The sequence below is a fragment of the Takifugu flavidus genome, chromosome 8, assembly GCF_003711565.1.
Source record: "Takifugu flavidus isolate HTHZ2018 chromosome 8, ASM371156v2, whole genome shotgun sequence".
In the NCBI taxonomy this organism is placed as follows: domain Eukaryota; kingdom Metazoa; phylum Chordata; class Actinopteri; order Tetraodontiformes; family Tetraodontidae; genus Takifugu; species Takifugu flavidus.
In genome coordinates, this window is record NC_079527.1 from 10,220,510 (window position 1) to 10,248,470 (window position 27,961).

Below are 27,961 nucleotides of genomic sequence, written 5' to 3' on the forward strand. Positions count from 1 at the left end.
AAAATAACGGTGGTGGAAAAAGCGCCAACGAACTCAACGCAACACAAACCAGATTCCTTTAGTCTTTTTTTTTTTTTTTTTTTTAATCGAGTCGCTTCCTTTTGTTCAAATGCGACTTTTGGGGGGGGGGGGGGGGTGCTTGCATCCTACGGGTGACAGAACTGAACATTGTTTATTGTAATCGCCGTTGACATAATCGCATGAAAACCAAAGATCCATCATGATGTTTAACAGCATGTTAAGTTTCAAGCATGAAGCGAATGAGTGCAATAATGAAGATGAGTTCTCGTGGTTTTTTGTTTTTTTCCTCCAAAAGCTGCATTATTTAAGGCAGGGAAGCACCTTGCAGCGAAGAGCCGTGCAGGTTTTCCTACTTAAAAAAAAAAAAAAAACACCCCCAAAAAAACAATGAACATTCGGTCAGAACCTGCTTGGTCAAAGATGTCCAAAAGCGAATCAACTGCCCCCCCCGTGAATCTCCCTTTTGTTCTGTCCTCTTCTCCAGTCCCAGTGGGCACGTGAACCAAACATAGCTGCCCCTCCCCTCTGCCACACCCGCCGCTGCAGCTTCCTCCTAACGGGGAAAATGGCCGACGAGAATACCGGAGAGGATGTGAGCGGCAAAATCAATGGACGACTGGGTGGATGGATGGGGAGGACACAGCCTCATGTAGAGAGGGAGGTCGTGCCTGCCTCTGGGGGTGGGGGAGAAAAAAACGGATAAGTTGTAGGGCCGCTTCCGCCCAGTGATCCTGTAACATGCGCCATCTTTTCTTCCTCCCTCTGCTCCTCAGTCCGTCCCTGTGATCATTCAGAAGTTTACAGCGCTGCTTCTTCCTTCCTCGTTTGTTTTTGTGTTTGAATAACTCGCACTAAAGCCTAACTAACTAGATTCTTAGTGTTTCTACATTTGTTCATTAGTCTCGCTCAGAAATACCTTTCACAGGATTCACAATCCTGGCTGCCTTTGCCTCCAACGCCCCTGGCGTGACGCCACACACCGACTGCTCCATTTTGTCTTCTGTTCCTCGTCCCGCCTGTGGCTCCAGCGGGGAGGATCCGGTTGTTTGTGATTCAGCTGCCACACCTGGTACAACTGGTCTTGGAACAGCCACCTGAGCGGCTGCAGCCTGCTCCATCCGGCTGAAAGACGCCTGTTTGAGGAACCAGTGGCGCACCAGGTCGCCGGTTAAACCACTCGCCGCCACCAGTTCCTGCAACTGTTCAGAAAGAATCGTACATGTGAGGGTCAGCCGCAGCAGAAAAGACCTCATTAGGATAGATAAAAACATGGGCAAATGTTAAAAACAGTGTAAGGAAATGCACAAAACTCCCTAGGATGAGAAAAATCCCATTTCACCTTTAAAAGTTGCAGTTTTGACCTGGTGTAAACCTGCAGTGTGCATGCAACGCTTTTAAACGACGGCTTTCACACATTTTACACACGTTCAGAACACCTCAGCTCTGCGGGTTAAATACAACCGGTATAACAAAGCAAACATCTGGAGTGCAAAGCACGTTCTAAATAGCGCCATCCTGATCCAAACTAAAGAGTCAGGGCAGACACTGCGTTTTGTTTTTAAGTAATGACAAAATTTGGCACTTAAATTTTGTTGTTGCCATATTGAGCTGAACTGATAAACATCCTGCCATCAACTGTATTCCTGCCAGTCCAGCTGTTCAGGGGCAACCGACAGAAAAACCTGCGTACCTGCGACTCCTCCAGCCTTCCGTGGATATTGAGGTGGGCCTGGAGGACCTGGATGTTCCCCTTTTTACTGTCCTCTGCCAGAGCCATGGTCTGGTAGGCCTCCAGCCACTTCAACTGGCCGTTCTTCTGCATGTACCGGCAGTCCCCGAACCAGCGGACCACCTCAGGCCTGGGCAGCCCAGTGCCCGAGATCAGTTCGTCGTACTGAGTGGCGCTGGGCCACTGTGTGCGCACGTACACTTGTTTCAGCATTTCCAGCTGCTCCACTGTCTTCTTCCCTCGAATGACTGTGGGTTTGGTGGACTTGGGTGTCACGGTGGAGGGATGGGCTGCGCCGTGACTCCGGGATAATGTGGAGGTGCTGCCGGCTTGATGCTGCGGTGCCGGGTGATCCGATCCGTCCTCCGCTTTTCCGTTAGCCTCCGTCACCTTCAGCATCTTTAGGTTTATTTTGATAGGGTTCACTTTCGGTTTCCCCGAGCTGACCTCCGTCTCATCCGTCTCCTCCTCCCCCAGCAAAACCTGCTCCGCCTCCTCTCTCTTCTTCTCAGCCGCCACCCTCTTCCTCCGCTCAGCGAACCAGCCGTGAATCTCCCTTCTGGTCATCTTGGTCTCAGTTCGCAGTCTCTCCACTTCCTCTCCCTTTAGTTCGGGATTCTGAGCGAAACTGGCCTCCAGAGCTCGGATCTGAACATACAACACGGAGGGAGGGAGAAGGTCAGTGAAGGTGAATCAAATCAGTCTTAAGATCTCTGTGACTTATCTGCACGATCTCACCTGATGGGGTTCCCGCTCCTTGTAACGGATAGCTGTGAAGTCCGGCGACGGGGCTCTGGGGAGTCTGCGGGAAGGCGTGGTGGGAGAAGTGGGGGTCTGCGATGGAGTCGGGCTGACAGGTGAAGAGTTCTGCTGGGGTGTGTCGCTCTGATCGTGCGAGTTGGCACTGCCGCCGCTCCCTGGTGTGCTTGAACCGCTTCCTGTCCCGCCCACCGTGCCAGACTTGCTCGGTGCCCCCGTGCCGGAGCGGATCCCTTTCAGGTTGCGGAAGTGGTATCGGCGGTCGCTGAACCACTTGCGGACCTCGCGTACAGTGAGCCCGGTCAGAGCGATGAGGCGTTCCACCTCGTCCTGGTCGGGGAACTGGCAGAGCAGAAAACTGTCTTTTAGGGCGCCGAGCTGCTCCTGTGACTTCTTGCCCTTGTAAAAGCTGGGATCCAGGAAGGCGTTGATGGGCGTGCGGGAGCCAGACGCGCTGCTGGAGGTCGCCGCGGGGGAGGGGGACGACGACTTGGACGCGGGGGAAGACGCCTCGTCCATCCTGATGGTGGGAGAGTCGGTGGTGCTGCGGTCGGCTTCATCTCCGTGTGTACTGGTAGTGTTATCGTCGGTGTCGTCCCCCTCTCTGTCCTTCTCTCCGCTTTTGCCGTTACTGGCGTTAGAGTTGCTGTCGGTGGCGTTTTTGCTGTCCGTGACAACTACGGCATCGCCCTTCACAATGCCGCTGCTGCTGGCTTTGCCGAGTTCGGCGTTTGTCGCGTGGCTGTTGACAGTGCTGTTACTTTTGTCGCTGCAGTCTGTGCTAGCGCCGCCACGTTTTCCGTTGACGGCGTTCGTTTTAGCGCTGCTTTGACTGAGACTGAGGTTGATGACGCTAGTCAGACTGCTGACGACCCCACCCCCGCTCTGACTACTATGACTACTGACAACAGTGCTTCCGGTACTGCTGCTCCCTACCGTCCCCACCACCATGCCAACCCCTTTGTCTGCCACCAGAGCTGCCGCAGGTCTCGCCTGTAACATGGGATGAGCTGCCGCCTGAGGCTTGGGTGTGACGGCCAGAGCCACAGGGGCACTGCTGACCTGGATACCGTTTGCTAATACAGGCGGAGCGACGATTACCCCTCCCTGGCTTACAAGAGAGCCCTGCAATATATGAGGGATCCCGGTAGCACCGAGTGAGGCAGGCAGCACCGTGATGGTTGGCGGGGCCGCACTACACTGGCTCTGGGTCTGGTTCTGGGAGCTAGAGGGGGCAGTCTGGATGATCGTGTTGAACATCTTCCTCCTGGCCTCCTCTATCTCCTCAGGAGACCAGCTGATGCCTTGCTTCAGTCTCTGTGCTGTGAACCAGATCTTGATCTGCTCTTCGGGAAACTTTGTGACCACCGTCAGGTAGCAGAGCTCAGCCTTGGTCGGGTAGGGGAACTTATTAAAGGAGGTTTTTAGGAATGAAGACGAGTCCATGGAGGCACTGTAAGTAGGGATGCTGCTCAAAGGAATCATCACCTAGAATGTGAGAAAGGGAGGGCAAAGGGGTTATTACAATGTTCAATATTCAGCTAACTTTATAATAAAAGATGTGTTTTACCTTGGGGAGATTCTTGGAAGAACGAGGCGACGAGGTGGAGGAAATATTTGCAGAGGCGGCCGTGATGGGTGCAGACTGATGAATATTTCTGCTCTGAACGACTGACACCACCTACGGAAATTTATTTAAACAGGAAATAAATTAAGCACTAAAAAAAACCCCAACAACTGTTGAACAGAGAGACGGAGCCCAGAGAAACCTGACCTGCGTGATGGGAGTCTTCAGCAGCGGCAGGGCTCCGGAGCCGTTGACGATCTGAATAGCTGAGGGCAGAGTGACCTTGTTTGTCCCGTTGTGGACAATTGTGGAAACGTGTGTGACGTTAACTGGAGCGCCGCCGTTCTTCTCCGTTTCTCTGGAGGCGACTGAAGACGGCAGCTCTGTCGAAGGCTCACTGGTGACTGAATGAGACACGACGATCCGCTTCGGCTCCGATTTTCCCTTCAGCATCCTCATTATGGGGGTTTTGGTGATGTAAATCTCTCCGTCCTTGCACGTCTCGCCCCCGGCCATCAGGTTCTGCTCCACCACCACTCTTCTGTCCTTTTTCTTGAGCTGCAGAGTTGTGTTCAGCGTGCTGGGGTGAACTCTGGCATTGTGCAGGGCCAGCCCCTCAAACTTGGGTGCCGAAACGCCACAGTTCACACAAAAGAAACTGGGGTCAGCGCGGAAGTCCAAGTGTCCAGAGTACACATGATCTAAAAACAAATTAAGGTCATGGGTTTCAAAGTTGCACAGCTTACAGGTGTAAGTGCCAATGCCCTCTTTTAAAGTCTCCGCCCGCTCCGATTTGGAGGCCTCGGCGGAGTCGAGGGGGCTGCGTCTGTCTCCAGAAATCCTGGAGTGATGTGGGACTGCGGGGGGGTCCGGTTCAACCTCTTCTACTGGCCGGACAGTCTTGCTGGGAATCATGCACGGAATGGTAGACTTCCTCTTGCTGGCCATGGTCTGCTCGCAGTGAGGGGACGGTTGGTCAAACGGTCGGGGACGTGGTTCGAGTGAGAATACGGGACGTTTTCTGGTTTCCTATAAACCAGGGGAGGGGGGAGGAGGACAGCGGGGCATGGCCACAGGTCCACTGGGAGTTCGCGCAGCACACTTTGGAAAACCTAAAAATGAAAGGAAGCAGTTAATGACGCTGTGCACCGGTAGCGTGTGGGACAGGTTTGGTTACCGAAGAAAAAAGATGGTGGAGTTTTAACACGTGTGCTCCAAGGAAACGCGTGACTGAACATCAAGCACGCTGTGCGGATATCAACAGGTAACGAGGCCTCGGAGGTCAGATTAGTTAAAGCCCAAATCCCATTTTAAATGATAAGAATTCATGGCCCAAATCCTGGCACACCTGAACGTGATTTAAAGAGAAGCTCAGTCTTTACTAAAGGCTTTTTGGGTGAGCGCCTGCCCCGCTCCCTTCATCCACCCTCCCCCACAACTCCGTCTCACTTCCCCTCACTCAGACACACCCCCACAAAGGAGCATGAAATACTTTTGTTCTTTAAAGTCCGGTCACTGTAACTTTATTGAACATGTTCTGCCATCACAGAAATATCCACAGCGTTTCCAATTGGTTCCGGACACCTGTACAGGTTGCAGCTTCTTCTAAGAAGTCTCTTGTCTTCAAACAAAATGGTGACGACTTTTCTCCTCCCTCCTTCCTTCGATGCCTCCCTCTGAGCGGGTGGTAGTGGTGCAGTAATGAAGGACAGCTCTAGGGCAATTACGCTCCCAATTACTCTGCACTGACATGACACCTCTTGCACAGAACGATCCAAGCTAACACACCAAATATATTCCCCAGCTAGCAGAATCTTGTGCCTCCTGTCTGAGACTAATTTTATCTTAAGCATCTTTGAGGTTTTTGAGCACAACCGTACTTATGTCAGGTGGGCAGCCGGTTTCCACTGAATCTTCTCAGAAACAAAGATTGTAGGAGTCAACTCTGACTTTGGCCAGTGGGGAACATATAAGGTCACGGTACATTAGTTCAGCCCAGTTAACCCTTGGTGGACCAAGGTGTCACTTCGTTAAAATGCATCCAATTTCCTGCGAACAGAGTGTTAACATTAAACGTGTGTGGGAACTTAATCGGGGTACGGGAAATCAATCAAAGGGTTTTTTTTTAACATTTGGGAGAAGTTTGTTGGCTTCTCCGAGTGAGGGTAGGGAGGGGTTAACAGGAAAGTGATGTTTGCCACCGTGGAAGGAACGTGATGCCCCTTGTTCCCAGTGCACACCCCAGTGAGTGAACTGCCCTTCACTTGGGCTGTTGTTCCCCCCTCCTCTTCTGCCATTCAGTTCTGCATCAAGGGGCACTGGTCTGCCAAGGCGAGCGAGTCACATGACCAACACAAAGGCTTATGGGTGAGCAGCCTCGGCCGTTCGTCACGTGGTCTCAGCTGGGTGTGGGTGGGCAGCCGAGGAGGGAGGGAGAGGAGGGAGAGGAAGAGTGAACAGGGGGAGGATGGTGGGGGATGGGCTGCTCGTTTGGGGTGAGGAGGCAAGGGAAGGAGGGGTGTTAACTGCGGTGGAGGAAGCACTGAGGTGTTCAATGAGGAATTTTCGTCCGATACCCCCTCCAACCGGCCAACACCACTCCACCCAGCTAACCCCCGCTGCTCAACGCCCCCTTCTTGCTCCTAACTACAATCACACAGTCCTTCCCTCCTCCCTCCTCTGCAGTCTGGAATGTTCCTACCCAAGCTCTTCGGCCAGTGGACATAACCCTGAAATCCAGCTGAAGTACAGCCCCGTCCAAAATAATCACATCGAAAAGAAATAGGTGATCAACGTGGTCGTGTCATGTCCCGCTGCACTTATGGACGGTCCTGGATGGAGACAAACAAAACCCCCCACCGCATCCCAGTAACCATCAGAGACCCCCCCTGGGCACCATACAGGTGCTGACTGAGACTGAACAATGCAAGCTGAGCTATTCTTAGTCAATGGGCAACTCATGTCTGGCTCTGGACGGGCTGGACTCCACTGCATCTGCAGTCTAACTTCAATGTTGGACCCGCTTTGGTTGCCCGGGTGGCGATGGCGAGGTTTTTGTGTGTTATGTGTCAGTGTTCGCATGCGTGGATTTCCTGTGAGTTTGAGCGCGGAGGGGAGGGGCGGGGGTGGGGGGGGAGGCGTGGTGGGATGGGCGCATGTGTGTTCGCGCCAGTGTGTGTATGTGGCGTGCGTGGGTGGTTGCCTGCATGCCTGTGTGTGAGGCTTGTTTACCGAGGTAGCGAGGCTGCCATGGTGGGGTTCTTTTGGCGTGTGTCAAAGTCTCCCGTTTACACACTTTATATGTTATAACGTAGGCTATACTAATAGAGGTTATGGTTCATAAGCCTCATCAATGGCTGACCTCCTTTCATCCCCATGCCTGATTCTATATCCTCTGTGCACGGGCCAATAATAGCACGCTCACACACACACACACACACACGAGACCTCCTACAGCTTGGCTGCACGGTTAGCGCCGTGCTAACTACTTCTACTCTGTGTAAGCATATCTGCCTCTTTCCCCCTCCCTCTTCCGTCAAGTTTGGCCCAGGGAGACAGGTCGGTGGTGCCACTGGAGTGTTACTATCCCCATGGCAACCACCTCTCACCCCCCCATACGCCTCCCCCTCCGTCCCTCCCATCTACCAGCTCGGGTTCTCTGAAGCATATGGCATGTGGGTAAAAGCACACAGGAGCTTACTCAGACCCTACGTGCGCGCACACCTCTGATGCCGTCCCGACTCTTGCGGGACTCGTTTGATCCGCACAGGCCTGCGAGTGGTATTTGTAGAGTTCCAGCCCTGCTCCTATTTCAGTACCTCCCTCAAACGGTGTTGATGTCTTCAAGCGAGGTGTGGTCGGCGTTTCCAAAACACGCCATTGGTCGCTACTGGTCGGCTCTTCCTGTTAACTCTCTCCCTGTCCCCCCTGACCGGACATCTGCAGTGGCCTAAGGCTTGTAGGGCCCCAGTGGTTACAGGCAAGACCCTAAAGCCTTTGGTAAATTTTCTTCTGTACTACAGACGACCCTCACCTCCTCCTCTCAGTCATAGTTTCACTGACTCAAACCCATGCGGGGTTGACCATTGTTTAAATGTAACCGATTGCTTCTTCCAAAAACCTAGTTTTAGAGGCAATAAGGACACCTGGTTGGGAGAAGATCGCATCATCGCGACATCCCATCTGCTGCCAGGTCAGTTAATGGATGGGTGCATGGGTTGCAAACAGCCGCACTGCTGTGGCCACGGCCAGTGCACACGTTGAAAGTGGGTTTCTGAGTGGGGAGGGAGAGAAAGATGGCGGAGCACCGTGCTCCGTGCTGTCCAACCTAAAATGGCTGACATCACAGACTGTGAACCAACCAAGCAGAGCAGGAGCCTGCTGCTGCTGCTGCTGACCACAAACCCGCTCTAGATGTGGGGCTGGATCACGCAATTCTCTCCAAACGGTGTAAAAAGTCCACTGGTTTCCAGGCCTGGCGGAGGTCTGGAAGCAAATATTCGCCAACACCAACCAAGACAGAATATGCAAAAGGGCTGGAAAACAATGCAAAGTCAGCTAATTGTTTGATGGGCGAAAAGATTAGCAGGAGAGGAGCAAAGTGCAGTTCTCAAGATGCAAAATAACAGTTTACTCATGCTGATGAATTCTTTGAGATGCTCCCCCAGTAAAGGGAGGAGGGGAGGAGGTGTAGGTAAGATGGTGAGTGAACTGTGCAGCTCCTGTAGCTTCACCACAGCAACCGAAACACATCCAGCAAGATGAAGCGCCACGGCGACAGCAAATACGGCTCATTTGACCCCAGGAAACAAGGGGATTCTCTGTCTAAAGTCTTCCAGTAAATCAAACATGCAGCGATGATCGATGGATTAAAGTGCCTGTCAATGACAGGGACTCACGTGGACATAAGACACGGTCAGGTAAAGCTTTGCTCTAATCCCTAAAGTCTCTCACACTCGCGCGCGCGCGCGCGCACGCACACCATCTACCATCATACTTAGTCTAGATGTGAGGCAAGAGGGCAGCCTGGGAATATGTGAATGGAATTTTAGGTATTGATTTATGAGATTCTGACAGACAGGACCGAGGATGTCAAACTGATGCCCAACTTCATTCACACAAAAGCGTGAAGAATGCGGGACAAACGCGCCACAAACCTCAACCCCGGGCCGACAACGCGTCCTCGTTATTGGCATCAAAACAATGTTGTTGTTGTTGTTTTGTTGCAAACATAAACAACAGCAGCACGTTGCGGCCAACACAGCGCGCAGGGTTGGAAGTGAAACAGGCGGAGAGGTGTCAAACATTTCCGTAAATGATGCGTCTTCTTCTTCCGCTCAAGTTAGGCGGAGGGAGCCCCAACTTGATGGGCTCGTCTCCGCCGCGGCTCCTGGGCGATCCAAACAGTTTAAAGTGGCGGACAGGCGAGCCCCCGACCCCAACAGAACTACTGTCTCCCCCCTTCCGTCGGCTGTCGCCATTTTAAGCAGGCGACATGCAGCAGCTGGGCTGATCCACGGCGCAGCCCGCAAAGGTAAGGCTGCTAGCAGCCCGCACAAGTTTGGGAAAGGTGGAATCTTTGCAGAAATGCGGAGTATAAATGAAGACTCACCTCGCCTGGTGGGAGCTCGGTGTGCGCAGCGCAGGGCTTTTAAAGTTTACGCTGATGCGGGTTAGCGGAACCACAAACGGACGGGAGGTTCGGGCTTCACTGATGGTTAACTTGGAGGTGTAAAACCCCCTCTATCCATCCGCTGCTCCTAAACCTGACACCGGGCCGCTTTCGACTGTAGCCCCCTTTTTTTGCGGTTGTTTATTTCGAGCGGCTCTCAGAGAAGCAGGCAGCGGAGGGGAGGAAAAATACGACGGACGTACTGAGGGAAGAGGCGGACACGTGACGCCGACGTCACTGACGGTGGAGTTGGCGTGAGAGCTCGCGCTCCGCCAGGGCTCAGACTGAAGAGGCGAGTCCGAAGCCACATCCTGCCTTTGACCCCAGCTCTGCAGGAGCTCGCTGCCAAGTTGCCGGTGAGCAGAGCTTCTTTTGCACCGGTTAACGTGAGGTTAGCGCGGCTCACACCTGTGCCCCCCCCCTCTCCCAGGTGACTTCTCTTAAAGTGACATCGCGAAGAAGCAGTCGTGTTGGTTACCCCGCAACCAAGCCTCAACAACGCGGCTGCTGCAACCTGCGAAGAATGCAGGGTCTTCATAAAGATGGCCTCAGTCTCTTCACTCTTTATTCCACTCTAGATTCCAAGCGTGGAGTAGGTAAATAAAACTATTACAACACATCCCTCCTGCACAATATTTAGTTTACTCTTCTTCCCAAACAGGCGTACAAGATGGAGAAAGTAGCCTCCAAACGTGAGGATCTACACCTCGAACATATACAGTTTGAATCAATCTGGAAATAAATGTCACTCATTTGGCAAGTCTGTTATTTATTACATTTATTCATCGATCTTTGATAACAATACGAGTACTTGTTAGACAGTACTTGGTATACCTCTAGTACAGTTGCATCTATGCTTAAAAGAAGGAAAAGTCAGACGTGTAGGGATTTATTACACTTTCTTAGACAGTGACAGAAAATGCAGTGCATTTAATACTCTTCAGACTTGCTTTTAAAGGCAAAAATAACAAACTCCATCTGACGCGAAACCATGCAGGTCTTGCCATTTCCCCGGGTTGTAATAGATTTAGAAAATATCAGAAATTCTGATCTGTGTGTGGAACTCTTCCTGATGGGATGTGTGACTTTTGTAATTGAAATTTGCTCAAGAAACTAGTGATGTAAAATATTAAACAGCATTTGTTGAGCGACTTTGGTTTTCCTTTACTAAACCTAATCCATCATATTTCTGTTTTCACAACTGACAGACCAGGAAAAATAATCAAAAATTACGACAATTTATCTTTAAAACAAACCATGAATGAACTAAAGACACTAAAACAATACTCTGAACATATCAGACTTAAATATAGTAAGATTATTAAGAGAAGCCAGTGTTTATTGAGCGCAGGCCTACAACTTCATTCACTCTTGCCTTATCGTTTCAAAACAACATTGTTTTACGATTTCTAATCTTCAGTTATTGGAAAGTTGGCCATGGCCCAGTATTTGTGGAAATGTACTGAAACAGATTTTGTTCAACAGTAGTTTTTCTTCAACCTCTTCATCTTATATCAGACAGTGCATGTGCATCAAGATATGGGCATCAGGAACGTTTCTGTCGCCCAAACACAGAGGGCCCCCTGCTGGACAAGAGAAGGAACAATCAAAGACGGGATTTTATCTTTCGGGGCCTTTCTACTGATTATTCCATGAACTTCATTCGCATTTGTTTCTTTTGGGCAAACACACCTGGGAAACGTATAGGCTTATATTTGTGATAATCCATTTTAGGAAATATGTGCCTGTACAAGTGGAATGAAGAAGTATGTCACAATGATCAGTTGTTATGGTAACCAGTCCACAGTAAAGTGTAACTTTTTGCTGACCTAGTGTAAATGTTAATTTATTTATTAATGCAAATTTCACGTCTTTCGATGTAATGGTGCTAAAATTTGCTCCAAATTATGCCGTCGAAATTATGTATCCCCCCTCCGTGACATTAGTGTCACTAATCGCTCATCATGTCTTTTATTTATGAAACTATATGCATTTGCACTGTATATTATATTATTATTATTACCTTCTGTTGACTTCGAATTCAGTGAACTTATTTCTCACAGTGAACCGAACACGCTTTGTCAATACCAGAGTGTCGCCACTGGGGGTCGCTGTGGAATTTAACAGTCAGTCGCCAGAGCGGAAACGTCGCACTTTCTGATTGGCTGGTTCAGGCGGAGGTCAAACAACATTGCGCATGCGCAGAAGATTTTTGGTCAGCGACTGAAATCTGTCAGATCAGCGGACTGCGAGTTCCTTAATACCTTTCCAAATTTTTCCCCGCGTTGTTTTTTTGACTGCATCCGAGGTTTAAGCGTGGCTTTGGGTGTCCGCTTTAGGATTGTAACTTCTTGTCGTCCGTGTCCCGAGGAAACTGTAAAGAATGTCAAACAATTCAAAGCGGAAAGAAGAAAGTCATCAGCTGAATGGGGGTGTAAAGCAGTCCACATGGAGCAAAGCCTTCAACAGTAATGCTGTCTGGGAAGAGAAGGTCAGTCCTTCGCCCCTTCAACATATCCCACATCTCGATACAAGCCGCTCAAAATTGAGAGGAGCTCGTTTGCTACCAGGTGTTCGTAAAGATGGCTAACTGTAATAGCCCCCATGCTAATCATTAATGTAATTTGTCTTGATTTACCCTGAATAGTCAGGAACAAAGGATACAAGGTGCATACGGCTCGACGGATAATTTAAATATCAGAATCTATATTCATGCAACATGTCTATATACATCTATATACATGGCAACATGTATAGGTATTAATATGCCACTAATCTCAAAGAACCTATATATCGCAAGGCAGTTTAAAAAAAGAAAATAGTGCATTTTTATTCATAGACGCCTTTCTGCAGATTTCAATTATAAAATCATTTAATTCACTGACGTCTATAATGCAAGACATTTCTGACCACAACTAATTATCTCTTTTCTCTTGCAGGATGAGTTTTTAGATGTGATTTACTGGCTTCGGCAAATTATTGCAGTAATCCTTGGTGTAATATGGGGTGTAGCTCCTTTGAAAGGATTTCTGGGAATAGCCATGTGAGTTTGTACTTTAATTTTGTACTATCATGGATGAGAATTCATATCGATGTTTGGTGAATGGAAAACCATTTTGAATAAAGTGAAGCTAAAACTTGAATGCACATTATTTTTTTCCATTGTCTTATTTTTTATACAGTGACAATGAAGTCTCTCAACTTATATTCACAACACTTTAAAAAAAAAAACAACCTTCTTGTCTCTCCTCAGATTCTGTGTTATCAACGCCGGTGTCCTGTATGTATACTTCAGCAGTTTTCAGCAGATTGATGAAGAAGACTATGGTGGAACATGGGAACTCACAAAAGAAGGCTTCATGACATCTTTTGCTCTGTTTCTGGTGAGGGCGATACTGTCTAACACAGAATGGATTTGGGGGGCGTCCTTGAAGCCTACCACTTGTATTGCCATTTGCAGAATAATGAGATGGTTAATTTTGTATGCCACTCTAAAAACCACCCATTCTGTTGAGGATGTCAGTCAGTTAAAGACATCTTACCAGACTTTTTCCTCTTTTTTAGGTGGTGTGGATAATCTTTTACACGGCTCTACACTTTGACTGAGGGGGATCCAATGAATCAGTTGGACACTAAATACAATTATTTCTTCAGAAGTAAAATGTCAAGACAGATGGACTGAGCTGTTAATGCGCCTACATACACACAGTATGACTTTGCATTGTACCACGCATCACTGGAATCCTCATGATCGAGATCCTGGAAGTCCGCCATGTTTGAATGCTGTCCTTGATTCTTGAAGTTCCCCGACTCACTTCTCTTATGTTTTTCCCCCCTTGTGTCCTTGTCATCTCTGACAGAAACACAAGCTAAAAGGGTGTGCTGGTGTCTTGTTATGCAAAACTGAGTGGTTTTCTTTTTCATTGTAGCTAAATCCAGGCCTTTTGCTAATGGCATAAGCACAGATTTTAAAATATGTGTATTAATTTGTAGAACAGATAAACTTATGTTTAAATGAACTTGTCTTACCATATAGTCATTAATGTTTAGATTTTGGACATCAGGTATCAAAAAGAATGCACTGTAATCAATATGTAGATATAAAAAAAATTGGAACAATCCTGGAGCTACTCATTAAAGTAACCTTAAATTTATAAATTATTCAAGTTTGGCTTTTAAATTAAATAGAGCAATGGAGAGAATGTTTTGGTGCTGCTCCAGCCAAAGTATTAGTCTGTGGTTTAAAGGCAACATAATTTCTCATAAAATATTAGACTTTGATTTTTTTCTTTTCTCTTAATGGCTATAAAATTACCATTCATAAAGGTTTTCGTAGGTGCTTTACTCAACAGATGTGACTAAAAATGACATTCAAAGCTGACAATAGGTCAACATTTGGTCAATAGGTCAATATTTGTCATCAGTCTCATAGCACCATTAATTAAATCAGTTAACTAGTCAAATAAGGTTATAACCTTATAAATCCATTTGATTTACCAAACAGGAAAGAATGGTGCATGCTGTTTATGTATCTAGAAATGGCTGTAAAGACTTAAATCCCTTTTTCCCTCTTAACATTCTGATCAGTTGTATCTGTTTTTTTAAATTAATTTAAAATTGTCTCTACATTCTGTACAATGTCCATTTTGTCAAATACATCTTGCATTATAGTGATTTATTTGTACTTTTGTTCTGATGTAACATTTCTCAGTATTTTGTATTGGAGAAATGGTTAAATAGCAGCACTTGCAAAGACCTTTTAATGATGCGGCTCAACAAGACAACTGGTATTTGGAGAGGATTGTATTTTCTGATCAAATCTTTTGGGAATCATTAAACATGGGCTTTATCTGGCCCCCATTTGCAAAGATATTGTCCCTTGTTTGTTGTAGGTGCTGCATTGATGTAAAAGTTGGAATGCTTTTCTAACTGTTGAAGTAACAATGGGCCATACAGTTTTAATGCTGGTTTCAATTAAGTTATTTTTTGTTTACTGATAATAGTTACATACATAAATCCAAGGTAGTTTTCTCTGTCAACTGGACTGAGAAAACTACCTTGGATACGATGACCTGGATGATTGAGAATCTACACAGACAAGTACAGAAATATGTGTTTGGCGTGACGTCATCAACGATGTGACGTAGATACCAAGATGGCGGCTCCCCTTCCCACCATGAAATTTTGGAAACCGGGTAAGTGCGGAAAAAGTACAAACTGAGAGTTTGGTGTATGACATTAGGTTAACGTTGATAAATGCATGTTTTCTCTGTGATCATTTATCCAACCGTATCGATTAGAATTGTTCACCGCATCTGCGCATTCTCTGCTTCGGCTCAGCTCGGCTAACATTAGCGTAATCAATAAGATGGCCAAACAAAACGCGACGTCAGCCAGGTGGTACGGTTATTTTAGTAATAAGGTATAATAAAGTCAAACTGACTTTAATGAATACACCTTCATTTGCAAGGCATGGGTCAGATAGTAAAGCCCGTTATTTGAATCTTGCGTCTTCACCTTCACCGTTCTTCTGCTCCAGGGACTGAAGCGCCGGGGATCTCGGAGGAGCGGGAGCTCAACACAGAGGCCACCGGGTCCCCCATCATCTATAACCCGCACACCGCCCTCTCGATAGAGAGACAGCGACAAAAACTCCCAGTTTTCAAGGTTTTTAACGCGCTAATTGTGCTTGGATATGACAGTACGGTGGCCCGGAGGGCAGTGCCTCCGCTTCTCAATGTTGGCGTTTGATCGCTTTCTTTGTTAATTGTTTCCTTTTTAGCACAGAAATAATATCTTATACATGGTTGAGAGCTGCCAGACTGTCATTATAGTTGGTGAGACAGGATGTGGAAAGACAACACAGATCCCTCAGGTTAGTCGATAATCGATTAATACGTTTTTATTTCAATAAAGGTCTGACTACATTCGAGGATTAATCTCTGACGTCTTTATAACTCGTGCTTTGTTCATTCATCATTTTGATCTTTTCAGTACCTTCTGGAGGCTGGGTGGGCAGCAGAAGGGAAAGTGATTGGTGTGACGCAGCCTCGGCGTGTAGCTGCAGTTTCAGTAAGTCCCCGAACAACAAGGTCATTCCTCCGCTCTTTGTTTGAAATGTGATTGCCTCAGACGTGTTCCATCTCACTGTGGCTGATAGGTCGCCAACCGCGTAGCAGAGGAGCGGGGCGCTCTGCTGGGCCATGAGGTGGGCTACACCATCAGATTTGATGACTGTTCTGATCCACAAGCTACACGGATCAAGGTATTCCTAATTCCAGACCAGTTGTCTCGCACTGAATGATGTTCCTTTTGGTGATCTAACATGCACGCCATCTCAAGTTCGTCACAGATGGAATGCTGGTGCGGGAGATGATGTCAGATCCTCTTCTGAAAAAATACAGGTACATACAGCATTAAATGAAACCTCTCCGCTAAGAGACTGACTTTCATTAGACTTGGTTCTCTTGGTTCCCGCGCGTGTCACTTGTTTTATTCTTTACTTTTCTCTTATTTCTAGTGTTTTGATGCTAGATGAAGCACATGAGAGAACCTTGTACACAGACATTGCCATTGGCCTGCTTAAAAAGGTACGTTCCTTAGTTTCTTTAACGAAACTGTCCTAATTCTACAGTACCCCTTTAGAAAGTGTCGTGTCCTCTTCTCTAGATTCAGAAAAAGCGGCAAGATCTGAGGCTGATTGTGGCATCTGCAACACTGGATGCCAAGGTGACTGACTCATTAAGATGAACTTGATGATATGCTACATAGAAAAAAAAAGAGGGCAAACAAAGACAATTTAAGGGAAGGTTCAGATCACAGTGTACCAGTGCTGATGAAAGACCACGAGGGCATGAATGTGGCCTGTCGGCTGAAACACGACCTCAGATGTCTTCTAATTGCTACACAGTGCTCTTTTGATGGAACAAAAGTTAACAATTAACACATTATTTTTCACGAGACTAACTCTAAAATAATCATTATCAACAGAAATTTCATGATTTCTTCAACCTGAATGAAACCGGAGACCCCAGCAAGGACACGTGTGGGATTCTGACGGTGGAGGGACGCACGTTTCCTGTGGACATCTTCTACACTGTCAGGTACCCTGGTGAAATCCAGTGTGGACACATGGTTCTTGTTTGAGTACTTTGAGTCATGTCTGAGTGGTCAACCTTGGTGTGTTCTCAGTCCAGTCCCAGATTACGTGAAGGCCACAGTGGAGACAGTTGTGAAGCTTCATGAGGCAGATGAAGACGGGGACGTCCTGGCATTTCTCACCGGGCAGGTCACTGGCCTTCTCGCTAATTCTGCCATTATTTCATGATCCCCATTAAGCATTCATCTTCTTACTTTTCCATTAGGATGAAGTGGAGAAAGTGGTGTCGCTTCTGCAGGAGCAGGCCAGGACTCTGTCGAAACATGGCATGAAGAAACACCTCCGAATTTTGCCCATGTACTCTGGTCTGCCTTACCCTGACCAAATGAAGGTCTTTGATAGGGTCCCCCCCTCTGTTCGCAAGGTAATTTTGCAGTCAGTGAAATGTCTACCTTCCTTTAATGTAGAAATTCTGAGTTCTTTGCAAGTCTCTACTGTGCAGATGTGGCTGGAATACAAGCTTTACCTAAAAGCATCCTCTCTTATTGCTGTTTTTCTGCCTGCTTTTTTTAGGTCGTGGTGGCCACGAACATAGCTGAGACTTCCATTACCATAAATGGAATCGTGTACGTCATTGACTGCGCATTTGTAAAGCTGCGGGCCTACAACCCCCACAACGCCATCGAATCGCTGGTGGTCACACCCATCTCCAAGGCCTCAGCCAGCCAGAGAGCAGGAAGAGCCGGACGAAACCGTCCTGGGAAATGCTTCAGGCTGTACACGGGTGTGTTTGAGTTCGCAGGAAAGACTGAAGATGGGGATTGGTGGAATATTGAATTGATAATATTTACTGTTTTCTAATCATCCCCTTCACGTGTTCTACGCATCAGAGGAAGACTTTGAGAAACTGCCTGATTCTACCGTACCAGAGATGCAGCGCAGCAATTTGGCTCCTGTCATCCTGCAGCTCAAAGCTTTAGGCATTGACAACGTGCTGCGGTTTAACTTTCTTTCTGTAAGTATGCCCATTTTGCACACTGGCTGCCTTTTATGTCTTCACCCACTGAGAAAGAGACATTATACTCGTGCATTTTAATTAGCAGGAATGGCTCTTTGCCTTTAGGGAAAAGTATATAGAAAGCTTAGAATGAATGCAATCAGATGTAACGACAAGGGTGTTGAGGAGAGTTTTACCTTAATTCTGGCTTTCAAAGAACCATTTCTTTGAAGTGACTTGAGATTAATTTGTTTTTTTAAATGCTTTTGCAGCCTCCTCCGGCTCAGACCATGGTCCAGGCTCTGGAGCTACTCTATGCCCTGGGAGGTGAGAACCAAAGCTCATAAAATAATACAAAGGAAAACCATCCCTTGGTGAGGATTTCCCCTCAAACATTAGGCGGACTCTTCAGAGGCTGTTGTTCTGCCGGTAGGTTTGGACAATTATGGACGTTTGACTGATCCCATGGGTCTGCGGATGGCAGAGTTTCCTCTCAGCCCCATGTTTGCCAAGATGCTCCTTGAATCTGGAAACTTCGGCTGCTCCAAAGAGATCGTCACCATCGCAGCCATGATGCAGATCCAGAATATATTTGTCGTGCCACCTAATCAGAAGAAAGCTGCTGTGAGTGTCAACAAACACGCATGATTAAAAAAAAACCCATATGGTTAACTGATTTGTCTCTGATCCTGCAGGCCAGAGAGCACAGGAAGTTTGCAGTGGCTGAAGGAGACCACCTCACCATGCTGAATGTGTATGAAGCATTCATTAAGGTATGCAGGGAGCTCGTGTGCTGAACCTCCTACACAACGGGGGGCTCATGTGCTTGATTCAGGGATATAAAATCATTCCTCTGTCCTGTAGCACCAGAAGAGCTCCCAGTGGTGCCAGAAGCACTTCCTCAACTATAAGGGTCTACAGCGGGCCATGACTGTGCGAGAGCAGCTCCGCCGCCTCATGAACAAGTTTAAGGTGCCACGGACTACCAGCGAGGGTATGGAAATCTAACCATTAACCTATGGATGCTCCTGGTATTCTTTAGTTTTAAATCCTGTAAAACATATCAAAGCTTCTCTTTTTTTTCCATTTTCAGTTAATAATAAAACATAATTCCACACTTGCACTTCCTTTGCACCATTTTAGATGAAAAACAAGTGAAACATTCACTCTCTTACTCAGGTGACCCGGTTGTGATCTTAAGGTGCATCGTGCTGGGCTTTTTCGCTAATGCGGCCCGTCTCCACCATTCTGGTTCCTACCGGTACGTTGTGGATCTCCAAATTTCACAAGTAAAAAGAAATTGTTGACACTTAGTCTTCATGTCTCTTTTTAAAAAAAATCCCACAGGACTTTACGGGATGATCGAGAACTTCACATCCACCCGAATTCTGTGCTTTATGCAGAGAAACCTCCAAAATGGTGAGTAGATTTATTTATCCTGCGAGTTCTCACATACAGACGGCACACAGACAGTGGTACAACGTGACACAGTACATCACAATACGGATGTGTTTTCCTGCTAATCCATTTTGCCTTCAGGGTTGTTTTCAACGAAGTGGTGCAGACGTCTAAATACTTCATGCGTGACGTGACCGCCGTTGAGTCATCGTGGTTGGTGGAATTGGCTCCGCACTTTTACAAGCAGGCCAAGGTAGGTCACAGGGTGTAATTACATATTCCAGCATGTAGATACACAGCTATTACAGTTTTAAGGGTTCTAGAGCCCCAGTTTGAGTCTCCTCCACTCCAGTAGGAGGTTTATGTTATTAGTATATGTTATTAACACTCCCAGCATACACTTTTCACCATTTGTGGAGCTATTCTAGGTGTTTACTATAGGGATGCCACAAATGCGCATGTTGAAGAGCTCAAATTTTATTATTTCACTTCTAAAAATCTGCTTTTGTCTTGTAGCATGGATCACTGTCCAGCAAGAGATCCCGTGTTCTTTAAATGGTCTCCACCTCAAAGGCTGGAAGACTCGTCGACAGAAGCCACCTAAGCCACCAGCCCGTCCCAGCCACCAATTGTACATAATGATGTAAAGTACATGTCTGTCATCCTTGTGCACCTGCATGACTCTTCCAAACCACGTGGTTCTGCTAGGATGGGATTCGGTGGGTCCGTCTTCGAGTGCTGGTGTCCACACTCGCGACTTGCTTCGTTTGAAAGCGCCTGTAAAACCTGTAAATGTGACGTGTGATGAGACGACTGTGGGATGAGGCTGCGCAGTGTTGCTGTCTGTTCAGGCATCACCGCACAGCTCACGGTTGTAATGTATATAAGCAGAGCAGGCTCGGGTTCAGGGAACAGCCCCTGCTCCTTAGCTCAGTTATTTTTTTAAATCTAATTTGTAAAGAAAGTGGAAGAAAACAGAATGAGACAGCATGTCCTGCTGAGAGACCTTGTGTTTCCTTGGTCTTACCTTGTAGCTCTGAGTGCCTGTGATGATTTTTAATCAGTTCTGTCGCCCTAAATTATTTTTGATATCTGGCATTTCTCGGACGTAAGATATGTTTCATCTTATTCGACCTCGGCGCTGAGAGCTGAGCGTCACTGTGAGAATAATAAATTAAATTTGGTTTTCCTCCCCAGCTCGGTTGTAGTCCAGACATAGTGGCCTTGTTTTCACTCTGTGCCCATTTCCTTTATAGGCCTTTTTTACACTTCACATTCAGGTGGAATGTGCAAACGAAAACGCTGTGAAATCAAGTCAAAAAGTGCCACTCCTTCCGTCGCCAACGCCTCAAAGCAAGCTAGCATTTATCGGATGAGCGCAATCTCTGCGTCCAGTTATTGCCTTTCCTCTCGCGGTTTGTTTCAGGATTTAATGAGACCTGTCGGCGAAACCGGTCACGCGATCACTACTGACGCCTCAGAGCTTTTAACCAATAATTCCGTGCGCACATTTGTCCTGGTGTTTTATTTCTTTCACGGTTTCTTCTTCTGTCAGAGGTGTTTGGCTCTGCAAGTGTCGGTGAATCGTAAATCAGATGTTTGTCATTTTAAAAGTAGGATCGCCGTCATCCAAACTTCAGCCTGCATGCATCACCACACCATTTCCTCGAGACAACCACTGTACCGTAGATCTGTGAAACTGTTATCAAACCACAATCACACCACACCCTGTAAGACTAAAACAAGTCGGGTTAGAACTACACAAGTCAGATATCTTTGCATGTTAAAGGTCAACTGAATAAACTCTGAACAAGTACAATCATAGATTTACTGCAAATATATTTGCAATATCTAAGTATACATATAAGTATGTATACAAGTGAAAATAGTAGCCTGTAGTGAAATAGTAGCCTATAGATCTGTGTATTGGCTCACCTCTAAAACAAAACCTCTAAATTACTCCTTAGACCCTTCAATAAAGCCTTACATGACACTGAAAAGTGTGTTTTTGTCGCTCATTCAGTAGTTAGCCACTGAACAGTACTGTGTCCTGCCACTAGATGTCGTCGTTGCGCTACAAACCGTGGTTCATAAAATGAAATGTGAAGACGTCTGGGTAAGTTGATGGTTTACTTCAATGTTGACATTTTATTTATATGTCAGTGTGTCCACGGGAAGCAAATCTAAACAGTTGTGTGAGAATTTGTTTTTATAATTATTGTATGGGAAGGTAAGTCAACCTACTGCAATACCACTATCAGACCTTTCTGCTAGAGATAATAATATACTGTCAACTGCGGGGTAAATGGATGAATAATAATATAAATGTAGTTATTATAAAAGTGTTGTATTATTTGTACCTTCTTTTATTTTGTTTTATGGCTTACGTTACAAATGGTTTGTGCAATTCTGATTTTAACCAGTAGGGGGCTTTTGTTGCGCCCCCATGTTCACATTCACATCAAGAGATTTCATTTTACCCGTTTGCAGCCTTTGCAATGAAACCGTTCACTAAATGACAAGAATCATTCTGTCAAAGAAAGAAATGACATCACGAAGCAGGAATGTGCAAATGAAATTGTTTATATTTTGGGTTCCAACATGCAAAAGTTGACTTAAAAAGATTAAAGGATATCTAACGACAAACAATAAGGGAACAAAAAGCGCTCATGCACATGGTATCAATGAGCTTGCCTCTGGACTATTTCTGTAATCTGTAAATAAGCTTTTATGAACAGTCATTAATATCAGTGTCAAGATTCAGTACATCGACAAACATAGGTCAAAAATTGTGACGTGTCCCACGATTGAGACATTGCTGAGCTCTAACCAAGAGCATTTCAGTGGCGGCTTCGTTTAAATTTAAGCGCAACATCTGTTAAGTGTGTGCAACTATCCAATTAAGTGCACTAATTAGGCATTAACTGCATCAATTAGGAAACAATGCAAACCCCATTAGATGGTCATGAATGAATATTGTCCTTAATTATTACAATAAGCTCAAGTATGGGTCTGATTTCATCTGGACCCCCTGCAGCTACATTTGTTTTATTATTCACTTTCTACAGAGACTAAACAAAAGTGCTATTTTATGGAATCCAATGTCATTTCTGCCCCCTAATGGATACATAGAACATAGCACTTGGTTGGAAACGCACAACCTTTATTTTGGAAAAGGTGATTAAATCTTGATTGTTCCTGTGTCAGAGAAGTTATATAGCCGATGGTTGTTGTTTTTCACATTTAGGCTACGCAATCATCCAGGGTCGGTACAGTGGCCTCACATCAAGAAGGTTACGGGTTTGGTTCAGGCTCGGCTGTGGACCTGCAACACTTCAGGTGCACACTAGGGTTGAGTTTAGACTGTAAAACTAAACTCGTGTCACAAATGCCACTGGAAAAGGAAGACGGAAGGCAGCGGCTTCTTTCTGATACCATTTTACTTTTAATATGTCCAAGGATCATTTGTACAATGATCCCTGTTCTCGGAGAAAGCCATCAAGGCAACCTTGATCAGAGAAGCTTCACGCTCTCGTCGGCCTCTGCTAAACTACGGCCTCATGGCGACTGTAAGATTCAGAGACCGTCTGAACTCGGAGGGCCGTCTGACAGGACGCGTCCGTGTCTTCAAGGAGGACGAAAACAGCTAAGAGGGTCATTTCTTCATGTGTTTATCAGTTCCGCTCAGTTGCTCATTAGTGTTGTGTAACCGAGAACATGCTGTCTGACAGCTGGAGGTGTCACTGATTAATCGCGTGCATGTGACGAGGCGGCAGCTCGAGCCAGCAGTGAGGACGCGGCGGAGTCTTCAGCGCCGTATTTCAGACAAAAGAAAAATCATTGACGCGTTTTCTTCCCATTCAAAGAATGTTTAACTGCTTAAAATGGTCTGATGGAAAAGTAAGTCATGTGTAGAGTGTAATTACCCGGCGTTCAAAGTTTGTACTTGTTTTCAGAGAAAACAGCGTGGTTAATATTTCTCCCCTCGGGGAACAGCCGCGAGAAAGCAGCCTGTGTTCCAGGCCCGTTCTGGAAAAGGGACTCGGAGTCTTTCTTAATCCACCCCAGCGGTAGATTGATACCAAACTAACAATGTAGATTTAGGGGAAAAAGAAGAAGCTGTGCTTCATATCAAGATGGTTGCGGGTTCAATTCCACGGTGGTGTTTGCATGTTTTCCAGGTCTCCAGGTCCCATCCTGGGATGACCTGTATTCCTGCCCTTGGCCTGGTATCTGCTGCACTCCAGTACCCCTGGGTCCCTAATTAGCTGTTAGTAGTGGCCAACAGACCAAGGATAGGTGGCTCTATATTTTATATTCTTATGAGCAAGACTTTTATCCATCTAGACTTTATTCAACCAAGTTGTTATGCAAACCATATTTGGAAAAAAATGTATTGGTGAAATTATTCCATAAATTGATATTAAATCAATCTATTATTAAATAGAAGACACGTGCTGCACAAATTGCTGAAACCATTGAATAGATTTCCCATTAGGGTGTTGATACGATACATTAAATCCTCTCCTGGCCCCCAAAAGAACACAATAAACTCAGGCTTCTATTGTGTGGCTGTCGCGTTCACACTGGTCCAACAAGGAAAAAAAAAAATCCTGGATAGTTTAAATCTAAGAGATTTCAGGCATGGGAGGAATTTTTACATTTGCGAGGGAGGATGCAATCAGTAGCGCAGGACTTCCAGAGGCCTCCTCGGGTGACAAATTGAAAGTGTCTCAGTCTAGTTTATAGCCCTGATCGGGTCAAACGAAAAATATTGGAGGTCTGGGTGAGGAGACAGGCCCGCCTGGTGCAGATAAATGGACTGATCATTTCTTATTGAGAAACAATTCCTAAAAGGTAGTTTACTGTGTGACTGGGGAAGCGGCAAGCGGGGAGCAGAACACGCACCCACTGCTCCCTCCCTGACCCTTCCTCCACTGCCAGAATTAAATGGATAGAGAGAACGCGTGTTTCTGATGGCACTCCTCCGCCGGAGAGACACTCCATTTGTTATGAAGTAGGGGTTCTGATGAAGTGTAGGGAGCTCCTCTTTCTCCCCCCCCTTTTTCCCCCCTCATCCTTCCCTTTCTCAGGCACTACAAGGCCAGCTTTCAGTCTGCTTCACATGAAATGGATGGAAGGAGCCGATTGAATTTTACACTCCTCTGCTCATGATTAATGTGTTTGGTGTGGGACATCTTGGCAGTGAAACTCCGCTTCCACTAGCTGGTGCTCAAGCTCTCCCATTACTCTAACCTATTACATACCTGCGGAGACATTTGTGTGTGTGTGTTTCAGGAAATTGGCCCACGACCTCTTCAAATCTTCTCCCAGTTGTGCTAATAAAAATGCACAAGTGCTCGTTATTACTTCACGGCTCTTAATGGGCAGACCGTCCCAGTGTTCCCAGTGTAGGTGGGGTCAGCGTATGACTTGGCCACTGTTTAAGGATTCCAGGACCTGTTTCCAAAATGAACGGATGCACCTACAGCGCGGGCAGCGTCGGCGGGACCCGTGATTTGCAGACAGAAGATCATTGTTGGATTAGGAAAATAAAGGCCGCCGTGGCTGCAGCCCCCACCAGAGCTGATCCCGACCTTTGATCAGGCGTCTGTATTTAACCACGTTGACGGCGGAGGGGCCGGGAGGAGCGCTAAGAGGAGCGCCGGGGGATCGATAAAGAAGTAAAGCCAGACTAAAGTGCATAAGCCAGACTAAACTTTATTCTGCAAAGTGCAGGAACCTTTTAATCCGACATTCTGGGGCACATTTGTTTGATTCAAATCACCCCCCCCATCATGAGCTTGTCTAACGGCTCTTCATCTGCACGTGCTCCTCGCAGCTCCCGGTAGCCTTTGGACCCGCTCAGCCTCTCGGCCCGTTTCCCTCTGTAGTCCGAAGCGCTGCTTCCATCGTCAGGGCTTCAGCAGATGATGGATGGAGCTGTCTGCCACCAGGTTGCTGCGGCATCTGTTGCGCCGCACTCGCCTCCTCTGCCTCGCCGGCGCTGGCGTGACCACGGATGAATCTGGCGTGTCCTTGCTAGCCAGGATTGGAACAACTGTCCGTCTTGCATGTTGTGTTGCATGTGTTTTTTTTTTAAAATAATGTGCGGCTGGAATGACTAACATGCTGGCGGCTTCCTTCCCTTCCTTAATTTTGTGGAAGTATGACGGGAGGAGAGGGGAGATAACCGCAGTTAAAAACAACGGGGGGAGTGACGGAGCGAGGGCTCCCTGACGGAGGTAGAAATCAATAGGAAATCAGTGTTTGGGGAGGACCTGTCGTTTATCAGGTGACACACTTAAACAGCGTTAAGGCACTAAAAGTGTGAAAAATACGGGCCATCGCCGTGCCGGTATTGATCACAGCGCAATGGGGCGGCAGAAGGCCGAGGCCACTAATAAAATAAGACGTATCTGAGCGGGAATCAGCCCGGGATCGATGGGCACGGTGATCAAGGCCAAAAACATCTTCACTGGGCTTTGAGCTGGTTCGGCTGCCCCGCGCCCCTCACCCTTCCCCCGCTCCGACGGGGCTTAGTGGGACGGATGTGGAAGGGTCATGTAGAGGCTGGGCTCACCTGGGCAGGGTGAAGAGGGGCAGGAGAGAGCCGTGAGGGCTAATTATGGAGGGCTGTTACATTTTCATTGCCCGGGCGCGACGGTTTTCAGCCGCTAAGTGCGGAGGAGCCCTCGTCTGTGCGCCTGCATCGATCCTGGCTGCTGTTTGCGGGGCCACGTCCACAGGAATCAACGCAAGGACAAACGCTGAGGTTGACAGACGCTGGGCGGGAGTTTTCCTTTTAATTGTAGATGCAGCAACAGTTTTCGATAAATCCCACACTTCCTCCTGACACGGCAGCCATGACACAAGCTAGCGCCCCATAACGTTGGGTCATTTCTTTCATTATCCCTTATTTGCTAATGCGAACCACCCTGCAAGCATGTCGGCTTTTCAATTCAACGTGGATAAACACGCCTCCAAACTCTTAGCCTCCAGCTGATTCCTTTAATGTTTGCACTAAATGTAAATCCACCACACATTAGTGGTGCACTGCGGCGGCGGCGAGAAGGTTGCCAAATCTCACACTTCTTCTCCCTCAGCGCTCATTTAAAAGCTGCTGTTCGGTGGCATCGCGGCAGAGATTCTCCCACAAACGGGCCATAACAACGCGATAACAGGGGAGTCGGCCGTAGCCGCACCTGGCAGCCAGCATTTAACAGGGGTAGTCGTCAGGGTCTGGATTAATATTGTTTGCATTGCGAATCAATTATGGAAGCAGACAACAGGCCTCCGTGGAGACCACAGACTTTCATAACCGAGATGCTAATTTAAAAGTTAGAGAAAACAACAACAACCGGAGAATCAAGTTTGCTTTGTTGAGCACAGATATAGTTCAGGGGCTCAACAGGCATGCTTCACTGGCTGTGGGAGGAGAGGATGCAAACACTTTTGTTCACAGACCTGGACCCGTGTTTCAGCTTTTTCATCCATCCCCACCTTTCCTGCCCCCCCACTTCCCCGTACCGCTGTAGTTTTTAACAAGTGGTAATTGATTGCGTCTCCGAGGCGACGGAGGAGAGAGCAGAAGTGTGACAAATAGCGTCAGATCATGCAGAAAATGTGCGACGCTAAACATCGCTCACCGCACATGGAGGGAATGTGTTTGTGCGGCGTTTGCGGTCCGAGAACTTTGTTTTTTCCCCCCCGTTTTGGAAAATTAAATAAATAACTAAATGAAAAGAGGTCGCTCTCACATCTGGGGACTTTGAAATTGAAAACATGGCTTTTTTCCCTCTTCCTTCCCCCTTGCAGTTTTTGAAAATGCTGTTGAGACGGGCAGAAAATGTTGCCGAGCTTTTGGATTTCTTTTCATGTGTCCTGATGGCGATTATGAAATCCAATAAAAACTCATTAGGAAATTAGGAGGTGGATCAATAAGGTTTGCTCCGCTGGAGCGTGCTCAGTGTGTGTGAGGCGGTCAACGTCTTTCCTGTCCGGGGAGTGTGTCAGAGCTCTGACCCGGCCAGGGCAGTGGTTACTGATACTCCTCTGTTTGCTCCACCCTCGTAGGACTGTAATTTGTATTTTGTGGACTCCTGGTTTCTTCATCCATGCGTAATCTGATTCGATGAGGTCTCAATTTAGCTGGTTTTCATCGGTCTAATGTTACACCTAATGTACCCTGAAACCCTCTTTATTGCATTAACATCCCCGTTCAGCTGAGAAACAAAACAAAACAAGTCACGCGGAGGGTTTCGGCCTCACCCTCCTTTTTAGGAACGGATGACTTTTTCTGTGTCCTACTCGACCAGCGTGTCCACGATGGCTCTCACAGGAAGGATGGATGTTTCAGGAACACCCAGGTTGGCTCGCTAAGAGCCTGAGAAAGATTCCAGGCACAATGAATTAACAGCTCTTTTCTGAACGGAAGCCTTGAAATAAGTGACGCAAGCTCGCAGGTGGACCTGCTGGTCAAGTGAACCTCGCAGCAGTCGTAGCGCTGCTAAAAGCACACGCTAATCCAAACTCAGGATTTTTCAGTTGAGTGATTTGTAGAGTAGATCTCTGTGGGTATTGACCCCCCCTCCCTCTGTCACAGGTGACACTTCTGCAGCAGGAAAACCTTCCAGTCCTTCTTTGTGTGGCTGGGTTTAAACTACAGGTTTGCAGGATAATAAATGAGTTTCCAGGCCAGGCCAAGAGGATCAGACTGT

General features: G+C 47.0%; 3 protein-coding genes and 1 long non-coding RNA gene across 7 annotated transcripts; 3 read left to right on the forward strand and 1 right to left on the reverse strand.

The window, feature by feature from the left end:
• Positions 1-125: 125 nt before the first annotated feature.
• On the reverse strand, positions 126-9,914 carry zhx3b (zinc fingers and homeoboxes 3b). 3 transcript variants are annotated; one of them, XM_057041448.1, is made up of 7 exons: positions 9,688-9,914; positions 4,284-5,188; positions 4,080-4,190; positions 2,489-3,997; positions 1,712-2,398; positions 938-1,220; positions 126-695 (listed from the first exon to the last, which is right to left on the reverse strand). In XM_057041448.1, exons 2-7 carry the CDS (start codon positions 5,022-5,024, stop codon positions 667-669), a joined length of 3,360 nt encoding a protein of 1,119 aa, XP_056897428.1. In that variant the 5' UTR covers positions 5,025-5,188; positions 9,688-9,914; the 3' UTR covers positions 126-666. The 3 variants fall into 3 exon arrangements, with proteins under 3 accessions (XP_056897428.1, XP_056897429.1, XP_056897430.1); XM_057041449.1 differs by having other exon boundaries at positions 126-801; XM_057041450.1 differs by lacking the exon at positions 9,688-9,914 and having other exon boundaries at positions 4,284-4,697; positions 4,823-5,185.
• A 15-nt stretch (positions 9,915-9,929) lies between these two features.
• Positions 9,930-10,898, forward strand: LOC130530369 (uncharacterized). Of its 2 annotated transcripts, none has more exons than XR_008951819.1 (3): positions 9,930-10,103; positions 10,178-10,343; positions 10,409-10,898. It is a non-coding gene; the product is annotated as an uncharacterized LOC130530369 (long non-coding RNA). The 2 variants fall into 2 exon arrangements; XR_008951820.1 differs by having other exon boundaries at positions 10,178-10,339.
• A 984-nt stretch (positions 10,899-11,882) lies between these two features.
• On the forward strand, positions 11,883-14,615 carry rab5if (RAB5 interacting factor). Its single transcript, XM_057041453.1, has 4 exons — positions 11,883-12,238; positions 12,687-12,790; positions 13,001-13,130; positions 13,312-14,615. The coding sequence occupies exons 1-4, from the start codon at positions 12,131-12,133 to the stop codon at positions 13,351-13,353; spliced, it is 384 nt and encodes a 127-aa protein (XP_056897433.1). The 5' UTR covers positions 11,883-12,130; the 3' UTR covers positions 13,354-14,615.
• A 242-nt stretch (positions 14,616-14,857) lies between these two features.
• dhx35 (DEAH-box helicase 35) lies at positions 14,858-20,437 on the forward strand. The gene is made up of 21 exons (XM_057041114.1): positions 14,858-14,942; positions 15,287-15,414; positions 15,530-15,622; positions 15,742-15,819; positions 15,908-16,012; positions 16,090-16,151; positions 16,268-16,337; positions 16,417-16,476; positions 16,738-16,850; positions 16,939-17,035; positions 17,112-17,270; positions 17,420-17,630; positions 17,737-17,861; positions 18,116-18,170; positions 18,277-18,467; positions 18,539-18,616; positions 18,708-18,837; positions 19,023-19,104; positions 19,191-19,262; positions 19,383-19,494; positions 19,758-20,437. Exons 1-21 carry the CDS (start codon positions 14,903-14,905, stop codon positions 19,794-19,796), a joined length of 2,100 nt encoding a protein of 699 aa, XP_056897094.1. The 5' UTR covers positions 14,858-14,902; the 3' UTR covers positions 19,797-20,437.
• Positions 20,438-27,961: the final 7,524 nt, after the last annotated feature.

What these genes read in the sequence shown, in the direction of transcription:
- zhx3b (XM_057041448.1), bottom strand. Translation starts at nt 5,024, where the DNA reads ATGGCCAGCAAGAGGAAGTCTACCATTCCGTGCATGATTCCCAGCAAG. An exon ending in TGAAGACTCCCATCACGCAG is followed by an intron (nt 4,191 to 4,283) that starts GTCAGGTTTCTC and finishes AAATTTCCGTAG; the next exon opens with GTGGTGTCAGTCGTTCAGAG. An exon ending in AGGAGCGGGAACCCCATCAG is followed by an intron (nt 2,399 to 2,488) that starts GTGAGATCGTGC and finishes TTGTATGTTCAG; the next exon opens with ATCCGAGCTCTGGAGGCCAG.
- dhx35 (XM_057041114.1), top strand. Translation starts at nt 14,903, where the DNA reads ATGGCGGCTCCCCTTCCCACCATGAAATTTTGGAAACCGG. An exon ending in CCTCTTCTGAAAAAATACAG is followed by an intron (nt 16,152 to 16,267) that starts GTACATACAGCA and finishes TCTTATTTCTAG; the next exon opens with TGTTTTGATGCTAGATGAAG. An exon ending in CCATTGGCCTGCTTAAAAAG is followed by an intron (nt 16,338 to 16,416) that starts GTACGTTCCTTA and finishes CCTCTTCTCTAG; the next exon opens with ATTCAGAAAAAGCGGCAAGA.
- rab5if (XM_057041453.1), top strand. Translation starts at nt 12,131, where the DNA reads ATGTCAAACAATTCAAAGCGGAAAGAAGAAAGTCATCAGCTGAATGGG. An exon ending in GGATTTCTGGGAATAGCCAT is followed by an intron (nt 12,791 to 13,000) that starts GTGAGTTTGTAC and finishes GTCTCTCCTCAG; the next exon opens with ATTCTGTGTTATCAACGCCG. An exon ending in CATCTTTTGCTCTGTTTCTG is followed by an intron (nt 13,131 to 13,311) that starts GTGAGGGCGATA and finishes CCTCTTTTTTAG; the next exon opens with GTGGTGTGGATAATCTTTTA.